Below are 10,904 nucleotides of genomic sequence, written 5' to 3'. Positions count from 1 at the left end.
CGTCTGGTGGTTTTTGAGTTTATCGCGTTTATACAGACAGACGCAATAGTCTTCTTTTATAATATAAGGGTAGGTACTTACCTAATTATTTTTTCTAGGTCTTAAAGATGTAAAAGGCAAATTGCAAAATCGCCCGTCTTTGAACTTCAATGGAATTTAATTTAATTTTCCTGAGCGATTCCCGTCATGGAAATTATTTCCTTAATCGGTCCTTAACTTTCAATTACTTTTTATTGGTTCATAACAACTTAAAACAATGTTGTTTAGTAAATATTGGATTATTTAAGTACTATTTGTACCTCCATCCTCATTCCTCCATCTCTATTTGGGATGGTGCCTCCCTAGAGTAGACCGCTCCATTCCCCCGTGGATGTTGTACGAGACGACTAAGAGACACGGCCTAGGCAGCTGCGATAAACATTAGCATTCCCGAGGAAGGTTAACACCAGACTGGCGGCCGGTTGTGATGGCTTGTCCTCAGAATGTACCATAGATAAAATAAATATATATTAATTTTATCTATGGTACCGCGAGTACCTATGCGTTAGAATAGAAGGTGCGCGCTTATTTATTAGTTGTATTTTATGGGTATTTAATAAATTTTGTAGCACGATAAACTTAGTATATGCCGGCTACACACTATCGGTAAACAGTTCGGCGAACCTTGGCGGTTTCGAAGTACATTGCTTGTTTTTCATTGCGGTAAAAAAGCTCACAAACTACGCAATTCACGTTCATTCCTCGTCATCTGTCTGAGTTCGACTATGGTGTGTATTTTCAGGTTTTGTATTCATTGTAAAACTTTGCAAAAGTTTTTAACTTTGATTCAGTTCCGGTAATTTTTCTTTTGTTCTTCGCAAATTTTAAGGTGCGTTCATTCGTTATTTTTACACAGTTTTTATTCGATTAATGATTTTTTCAGTGAGCAGATTTTTTTCTTAGCTCTTCATTTCCATGGAGAAACTTTAGAGATTTTCGGATACTTAAGCTAGAAAGTTGTCTGCGTACTGCAAATATATTTCATGGAATTCAGTTTTTGTATTAAGGCTTCTGTAAGAATATTCTAATTTTACATTTATAAATCATTAAAACATAGATAGGAGTTGTATGCGGCTCATGTGTTTGTTGTGATGTAGATAGTTAAGTACTTGTGTTTTTCATACGAACTTTCATGCCATGTTGAAAACCTTAGGGGATGATTTTAAAAAAAGCTAACGGATATCCGTTCCAAATTTCATCAAAACTAGTTCAGCGGTTTCAACAGGATCTTTCACTATGTATTATTTATGTTTCACTACAGGTAACACGAGTATGCCCAGCCACACATATCCAGAAAGGTATATAGTACTTTTATTATACAATTCTAAGGTCCTATAAATTTGATATGACCAAATTATTTTAGTACGCTCATGTTTATGCAAAAAGGGCTTTCAAAAAAGGTACATTTACTGCCTTTTATATAAATTCAGACGGGGAATTTCAAGAGAAATAAAATTCAGATGAACACTTCGACACCACAGCCAAGCAATCTACTTGATTCTCATAACACCATGGACCAGTGATTCTTAAAGTTGTGACTGCGACTCATATCACACAAGTTTCCACACTAGGGACCCACATCTAGGCTGTCTTAGAGAGGAGGAATAAAACTGGAAATTTTCTGATCCCTAGTGATGAATTCGACTGCCAAATGAATCCTAATTTAATATATTCTGGGTCATATTTTTTATGACTTTCCGAAGTTTTAAGTCATGCTAACACATTGAGGACATTTGGAAGTCGGGTTTAGTGCCGATTTTATCACTTTAAAATATCAAAACCCACAGTTTGGGGGAGGCTCTGCCATGGCATAACACCCGGAGAGTCGCCAGCTCAAAATCAAAATCAAATCATTTATTCAGAAATTAGGCCTTCACAGGCACTTTTTCACGTCATAATCTAAATTAAATGATGTTTACCAAAGCTACAAACTACTCTCTACAATGCCGAAAGAAACTCATTCAAACAGTGTTGGTCCCTATTATGCCAGAAGGGCTAACCATTTTTTATATATAAATTTATGTATAATTTTTTATCAGTAATATAACATTAAGTACATAATAAAGTACATGGTCAAAAGGTATACTGAAACATATTATGATCGTGATCAAGTGCTGATGAAAGGAAAATATATATATACTTATATATATATATATATGTATAATTAACCAAACAAAAAAAAAAAACTTTTAATAAAAGATCGAGCTGACCAGTTCCCCCGGCAGCACCCGTTCACGAGTTGACGCGTGAGTCAGCCATCGCGAAGCTCAACCACAATAGAGGGAACCTCCCGACCCGATCCACGATGCCGCTACCGGTTTGACCATTTGAATGTGCATGACATACTCGATCTCCATAATCTAACATAATATATACCTATGTTACTTTCAGACACTTGGAGATCACAAATCACGTATATGTTTTACAATAAATGTCAAAATATATGTAATAAACATGTCAAGAAAATATATAAATAATAATAAAAAAAATTAAAATCAAGTGTGAGAGGTGGAAGTTTTAGGAAGGGTCCAAGGTTTTTTATCATTTAAATAGTCGCTAATCGTGTAATAAGCATTAGCCATTAAAGCATTTTTAATATATGATTTAAATTTTGGCATTGGCAAGTTAATAGCCTCTACAGGGAGTTTATTGAACAATTTAACACTTTGACCCACGAAAGACCGCCTAACCTTTTTAAGTCGGAATCTGTTCATACAAAGTTTATGCCTATTACGAGTGACTACACTGTTAACATCGCTCAATGTTTTATACAGGTGTAAGTTAGATTTAACAAAAATAAGTACGTCGAAGATGTACTGAGATGCAACAGTCATAATATTTATCGATTTGAATAATTCTCGCAAGGAATCCCGTGGCTTAAGCCCATAAATAAAACGAATTGCTCGTTTCTGTAAAACAAAAATTTTTCCTATGTCAGCTGCATTACCCCATAACAATAATCCGTAGGACATTATGCTATGAAAGTAGCTGTAATACACGAGCCTAGCTGTTTCGATGTTTGTACACTGTCTGGTCCTTCTCACTGCAAAAGCTGCCGAACGAAGTTTTTTGGCCGTGATTTCAATATGTTTATCCCACTTAAACTTACTATCCACAGTAATGCCCAAGAACTTGGCACTGTGTACCTATTCTAATACTTTACCATTAACTACTAAAGGAATATCAAGTTGGGGTGCGTTTGAAAGAGAGAACTTAATACACTTGGTATTGTCTGTGTTTAAAGCCAGGTTATTAGTTGTAAACCATTCAAGCACAAGTGACATAATGTTGCTTACATTGTTATAATTTCTACTTTTTCTATCAACTTTAAACAGTAGTGACGTGTCGTCGGCAAATAAAATTACATCACACAATTGTTGGGCAAGACAAGGAAGATCATTTATATAAACTAGAAATAGAAAAGGACCAATAATGGAGCCTTGAGGCACGCCCATGTGCACAGGAGCGCTGTTAGAGGCTGCTCTATTAATTTCTACTTTCTGAGTTCTATTGTCTAAGTAAGAAGATAGTACATCAAGGGCCGCTCCAGTGACACCATAGAAGCTCAGCTTGAATGTAACTAGAAAATGTGCGAAAGGAAAGTTGGAATTGAATAGGACAAGCGTATTTAGGTCAAGATTTAATTACAGACAGATACTAAAAGGCTTGTAAAAACAACATAGTATAAATAATTCTACAACAGCCATTATGCAATAATCTATTTTTGATCCTTTTTATTTGCACAATTGTACACTTCATTGGCAATTAAAAGAATACAAATATTTTAATTGACCTTAAATATCGACTTATGACTAGGTATATAAATATTACAATTATTTTTCTAGGTACAAGACTAGATAAGTATACTTAACAGTAGATAAACATGATATTTGAATAACAGGAACTTTTCGCGTAGCAGTAAAGTAACATTTAATCATTCTTTGAATTTCTTTGTGAGATAAAGTAAGATGTAAACAAATTATATTTTTTTATTCAATAAGTATGTACAGATAAAAGTACATTATTGCCTCGTCAGTTGGGTTACTAGTTATTATTGAATAAACCAGAAATACAACCTTATGCATCTATTACAACATTGATATACAATTTCTTAGTAGAACAAAATTTAATCGTTAATTTCAAATACAAAAAAGAAATATAGGTATATACATATAATACTGTGATACCTATAGGCTATCCGCGTTATTCGTAAAAAGTGTTGTCACATTCACAATTTATAATATTTGAAATTAACAAAATGCTACTTTTTTATGAATGACAGGGTAAAGTAGATGTCGTTTTTAAGCCAAACATTCGCGACCACATTTTTCATAGGTACCTACATGAGTTAATCCTGGGACCAGTCCGAGAGATAAATAAATTACTTATGTACATCAATCACAATAAAAATACACGTAAGTAATGTAGGTAACCATTTTTTATTTGTAAACTGAAGTAATTTGAAAACGATATTTTCAAGAAACAAATGTAGGTACTTACGGCTTAAAATCCTAGGTCCTTAAGTAATGCCTCCTTACTATCATATTTTTAAAAGTTATATATTTACAGAATATACAATTTATATAACACATAGAACGTATACAAAATATTTTTGTACGTATTACTTAGAGAGTTTAAAAAGAACATTCACTACACTACAAGTAATCTAGCATATAAACTACACAACTATCGTAATAAGTGTATCTAACAAATTGATGTTTATAAAAGTAAAATTGTTTTATTATATCCCTCTAAATCAACTGGATAGATTTCGATGAAAAGTACCTACACGCAGCATAGGTGCCTAACTAGTATTTATCGAAATTGCCGCTAGTAACATATTTTATCTTCCACATTAAATGCGGACATTATCACCAAGTGGTTACACGTTCCCCGAGGTCCTTCGTCTAAAGCATTTCGTATGCAAAATCTTTCAATTTCTTTTCACCAGTTTAATTTGATCCTCTACAATGAACACGGCCACACCATATCATAGCTCCATGTATACTAGTCCTGTCTTCATATTAGTTATTCAGACTCTCAGTTCATTCATACCTACCCTATCGAATACTAACCAGAATAACATCTAGGTACGTTTGAGGAATATTTAATTTCCCATTGTGATACCCTCGAATAATTTTGGTTAAAAAAATACTGAAAAAAATGTACATTTTTATTACTGTAAGGTAAAATAAAGCATTGCTTTTACAGGTAAGTTGGCATAAGGTTATTTAACAAGTTAGAACGGTGTGGCGCGTGATCCCGCCCTGGAATAGCCCTTAGTGTCCTTTGCCTCCCATGGATGCCGTACGAGGTGACTAGGGGAGGCGAGTAAATCACAGCCGTAACTAATATTTTTAGTGCTTTTTTATCCTTATCCTGGGCTTCGCGACATCCCAGATTGCAAATGGAGGCAAAGATTAGGTCCTTACATATGAAATTGGCGTTTGGTATAGGAGGAACAAAAAGTCGAATATTTTTAATATAATATATTTATTTAATCAAAGTAAGAATCATTATTATCTATGCGCTTTTGCCATCTCATAGGTAGTTCATGATCCTTTTACTAAAAAAACCATTTGGACGGGAATCAATAAAATCTTTGAAGGCGGTTTGGACTGCCCTATCGGAATTGAATTTTTTCCCTTGGAAGAAGTTATCCAAATTTCGAAAAAAATGGTAATCTGTTGGAGCAGAGAATTCACTTTTCATCACAGGTAATGATTTGATTTAAAAACCCTTCATTATTGTGCCGGTTAAGTAATGTTACGCAGCAGTCCACACACGTTTGCCGGTTTGCTTCACTCAATTCGTGAGGTACCCACCTTTCAAGTTTCTTAATCTTCCCAATTTGCTTCAAGTGGATTAAAATGAAGCTAACTCGGACGTGGTTTGCGATGGATCCGCTTCCACCATAGCCTTCAATTCTTCATTATCACTAGGGTCTCCGACCGTCCACGGGGCTTGTTCTGCAGGTCGAAATTTCTAAAACGAAAACGTTGGAACCAAAACACACTGTGTTTTCTTTTGCGACACTACCGCCATACACATCATCAGCCCTTCAAGCCGTTTCCGCAGCACTGGTGCCACGGTGGAACTCGTACTAGTAAATAACGCGATATTTCAAGTTTTCCATTTTGGAAACTGAGTGACGCAAACAGAAAAATCAGAAACGAAACACAAATACATATGTAAATAGCTGTATAAATTTGAATTTGGGATTCCTAACCAAAGAGGAGAAATTTATGATTTGTGAAAGTGGCCAGTACAACAAAACGCCAATTTCAGATGTAAGGACCTAATATATGTCCTTTCATACCGGAAAAAGTATAATATTCTTATGGGCAATTTCCCATAACTTAGTATACGTACGTTCTATTACGCGTGCAAAAACTGAGTATATCAACAAAACGTAAAAATACCTAAGTTAAATATAATCTCATTCCCACAAGTAGTCATCTTCAACCTAAAAATGATCGAAGCAATCATAACTTTTAATCGGATCCGCGTCTTGTTAAGTTTGGAGAAAATTGACGACTTACCTACTCGCTCAACATTTCAGACATAAGAGTACCTACTTATTATTCCATCACACCTCGTGCCCTCTAAGTATTCTGGAAAGGTAAAAAAATACGCAATAAAAATATGTAACTGAACAAATTACGCAAATTTAGCTTGTCTATTGTGCTGAAGTACTTATTTACTAAGTATGTGTGTGTGTGTGATACTTATACTCAAAATAATACTTCAAGACGATATATTACTTTCTACCCGATGCGCCCTTTCTAAATCTATGCTTTTCACTAAATCTTTAAACTACTACTTCTACTTACTGGTGTAAACTAATATTATTTATCTGCTATTTCGACTCTAAAAGAAGACAAGGGGAATAGAATACAATCATTTACCTATTTGCAAGATTTACCTAGATAGATCTTAAGTCAACTGTAGCCAACCTGCATGCAGGCATGCAAATATTAATAATAAATAATATATAAATTTAAAACATATATATCGAGTCCTTATCTATATTTGGTCTGTGTCCGGAACCATCGTCGCTTTCAACAATGTTATGCCACGCGAACACAATATTGGAAATTGAGTCAGTTCGAAGCTATAAAACATAAATCAAAGATTATGTTCCAGTTGTCGCGTAAATTTTGCTTTGTATACCTAAATAGCATAGATTTAATACATCTATGCTAAATAGGTTACATAATATCGACCAGATACATTTCTCGTTTATGCTCTGTGTAAGTTATTGATTACGCCTTTTGATAGATGTTACAGATAAATTAAAGTACCTACCCGTGGACACCGTGATGAGTAAATTCATCGAAATCGCAATAAAAATTTCGTTAAATTAAAGATAATAATAGGATTTCACCAGAGCTGGTTTTAAATTAAATATCCAAATGATTAATTATGAGGCAATATCCATAAATTAATAGCCCTTAAATTAAATTAAATTTTCCGAATGACAGAAACATTTATTTTATCTTCACACAAGACCTCCACAAGACGGGAAGTAGCTCCGTTTGTCCAAACCAAATTGGGCCATGGTATGTACGGCCGGCCGTAGATTTGCAATGAAACTTCTTCATAGTCATAGTCGTATTCTTCATGCCTGATGGTCATGGTCATTACGTGGAATGAAACACACAGAACAACTTTCTTGGCACTAATAATGGAGTGGTTTGCCATTGCATGCCTTCTCCATTTCACACATAATTTAATAATCAACCAGTGTGCAGGTTTTCTCACGCTGTTTTCCTTCAGCGGAAGCAAGTCGTGGTCGATGAAGTACATAAGTCAGTAAGTACGTAAGTAATGTATAAAAACTCATGTGGCACGAGTAGGTTTCACGGGACCTGTCGATCCACAGGCGGGCGTGCACCACCGCTACTCTCTCACATTTCACCTACAGTGACACGAAGTTGTTACTGAAGCAATGTACCGTTTTGTCATTAGCATAACTTTTTTTGGCATCAATTTATCCCACGTCACGTCACGGGCAAAGTAATTCGTCGCGTCGACGACACGTCGTATCGCGTGAGGTTGATTCTGTATCACGTACGAAAATATTCTGTTCTACATTTTAGAAATTGGTTTATTTAAAAGCTGCCCGTTTCGGCTTCGGTCGGATAGAACTATAATAAAATACTAAACCTTCCTCAGCAACCACACTATTCATTACTATTGGCAAAAACCACGCAAAAATCATACAAAAATCCGCTCGGTAGTTTTTAAATTTATCGCGTTATACCTAACGATATACGTTACTACTACTTATAATAAGTGCCACTAATAGGTACTTTATACTACAAACAATAAACTAGTAAATGGCTACTAAAATAGTATTATTTATGTAAGTAGTTATATGTATGTAAGTTGATTTCTTTTCAGATATCTTACGATTACAAAACGTCACAATGTGTTTCCGCGTTAAATTACGACCATTGCTTATTTCGATTAGAATTCTTGAATATAAAACAAATTTATTTTCGCTAATTGAATTTTTGCTAATTCATTTACGAGCAATCTTTGCTGAGTCGAATCAAACAAACAAACGGTTTTACGATTTATTGCATAGTTCCTAATATGTTCAACTTTCATAACAATATACAACATCGAATGTAGGTTAGTCGAACTTATTACACTAGCGGCGCGTCCCAGCTTCGCTCGGGTTAAACCATCATAAAAATTATATATCTAAAAACCTTATTTTTTAATTTCTCTCATCTATTCAAAAATCCGCATTTAAATCCGTTGCGTAGTTTTAAAGATCAATTAAGCCTTCATAGGGTTAGATATAGGCAGCGGGAAGCGACTTTGTTACAATATGTAGTGATATGGTGAGTTGGGATATTGCGAGAACATTAAATAATGAAGAAAGGAGTTATTTTTATTTACGTAATTCCGAAATTTCTTAGTAGAGATCAAATAATAATATTATATCCGACTTGATTGTACTTAGCTAGAGGTTAATTGCGATCCTTTAATCAAGTTAACGACGCAGAAGAAACAAAATGAATCCTTCAGGGATTTCGTCACAAAGGAGAAAAAATCTTCGCATTTGATGCCACGTAAAATAATTTTATAGGGTTATAGAAGTATTTACTTCAATTGGAAGGGCTGAATCGTAATATTTTATTAGTTTGAACAGAGAACTAGCTTTTCTATTTGCCGAGATTCGGAATGTGTAAACACTGAACACTAACATAAAAAAATAGTTGAATTTTGTCGTAGTCGCTAGGCAAAGCACGGAATTTGTATGTCACTATCGGTCCGTCCCGGCTTTGCTCGGGTGAACACCTAATCCTTCCACTGGAATCACACAGTCACAGTCAATGAATAGTTTTAAAAATCTACGCATTCATTACAAACAGCCATCGGGAAGCAACTTTGTTTTTACTATTTAGCAGTTTACGGATTTATTTTGCTATAAATTTCGAGGCTGAGTTTGCACTTTGTGCGACGTGACGTAATCGACATAATCATACTGACACAATCTTATTGTTTAGTAGTATTTTATGTTATGGTGATAGGTTTTTTTGTTTGTAATGAATAAACTCAAAAACTACTGGACCGATTGTGATAAAATTTAGCACAGAGACAGACGAAACCTTCAGGTGACCTTTAGGCTACTTTTTATTATAGTTTTACCCGAGCGAAGCCGGCGTGGGCCGTTAGTTTACGATGGTTTGCGTCATTTCACGTAACGAAAACAAACTCGACCCGCTCCCAATCTGTGAGCCGGTTTTAATTACATTATTTCATACCTTCACGTCAAAGAAATCCCACGAGATAGTAATTAGATTTTGTGTATTCATAGTTTCCCTATCTATGTATATAGCGTGAGATCTGTAATTATATTATTTTGAATTTGCATAGTCTGTATGTTGGTAGTGCGTTGTGAAACATGTATGCAATTAAACATACCTATATGTTTAATTTATTTTAACAGTTTCTAAATGTACTCATGTTTATGCAAACAAATTTTTCTACCTTCCTAAGTGATTCCATCGCTGCATGGATGGCATCCCGGTTTCGTTCGGGGTTGTGAAGCCGCGAAGCCCGGGATCAGCGTAAAAAAACCTTAATTTTTTGAAGATTCTGCTGTGTATATGGAGTGGTCCTATTCTAGGACGGAACCACACGCCACAACATCACTGCGCAATTCAACAATTACATATACCTAGGTATTAGCAAGCAATACAACTTAATTACAAAAATCTCCTGTCTTATAAATAAGATATAAGGTATTTTATATAGCTTTTAATTATACCTAAAATTACTCAAGATCATATTAATATATTAATGTGCGTCTCATATTTTTTTTCTATTTTGCTGATCAATGGTCTCGACGAAAGGAGAATTAAAACCTTTGATTGCTTTCGTACGTTTAGACGACACCAATTGCCACTTTATCGGTAAAAATGCAGCTTAAATGGTAATTAACAGTTTATATTATAAAATATTGTAGCCCGTAACACTAATACTTATATACTTACTATCAGTACCAATCTGTGTGATTTGTCTATACATTACATATATTTCTGTATATATAGAAATGTTGAAATGGTGTACAAAACTTAGGCCTCATCACAGCTATTCTTGGCCACGTCACCGTTTCCAAAGTAGACATTCTTCACATCGCTGTAGTACTCTGAAGCGTCCACATTTTCTGTTGCGTCCACACAGTAAGGAGACGGGTCTTTGACGTAGTCCACCTTTTAAGAAAACAAAGATTGTAGCCACTAATATTACGAAAATCGTTGAACATACATAAAAAATATATACGCTTGAACGTACATTTATGAAAGTCGGTTCTAAAGAGAAAAGGATTCATTTTTGTTTTGAAT

At 34.7% G+C, this 10,904-nt stretch overlaps 1 protein-coding gene across 2 annotated transcripts in view; it reads right to left on the bottom strand.

Annotated features, from left to right (window-relative positions):
* Positions 1 to 4,763: 4,763 nt before the first annotated feature.
* The window catches only part of LOC128678608 (neuropeptides capa receptor-like), a 60,088-nt gene continuing 53,947 nt past the window's right edge, over positions 4,764 to 10,904 (bottom strand). For both annotated transcript variants that reach the window (XM_053760242.1, XM_053760241.2), the window contains exon 8: positions 4,764 to 10,772. In XM_053760242.1, the coding sequence (XP_053616217.1) occupies positions 10,635 to 10,772 (138 nt within the window). In that variant the 3' untranslated portion in view covers positions 4,764 to 10,634. The remainder of the gene's footprint in view (positions 10,773 to 10,904) is intronic.

The sequence above is a fragment of the Plodia interpunctella genome, chromosome 20 (assembly GCF_027563975.2).
Source record: "Plodia interpunctella isolate USDA-ARS_2022_Savannah chromosome 20, ilPloInte3.2, whole genome shotgun sequence".
Lineage (NCBI taxonomy): Eukaryota > Metazoa > Arthropoda > Insecta > Lepidoptera > Pyralidae > Plodia > Plodia interpunctella.
This window is presented reverse-complemented; position numbering and strand designations above follow the sequence as displayed.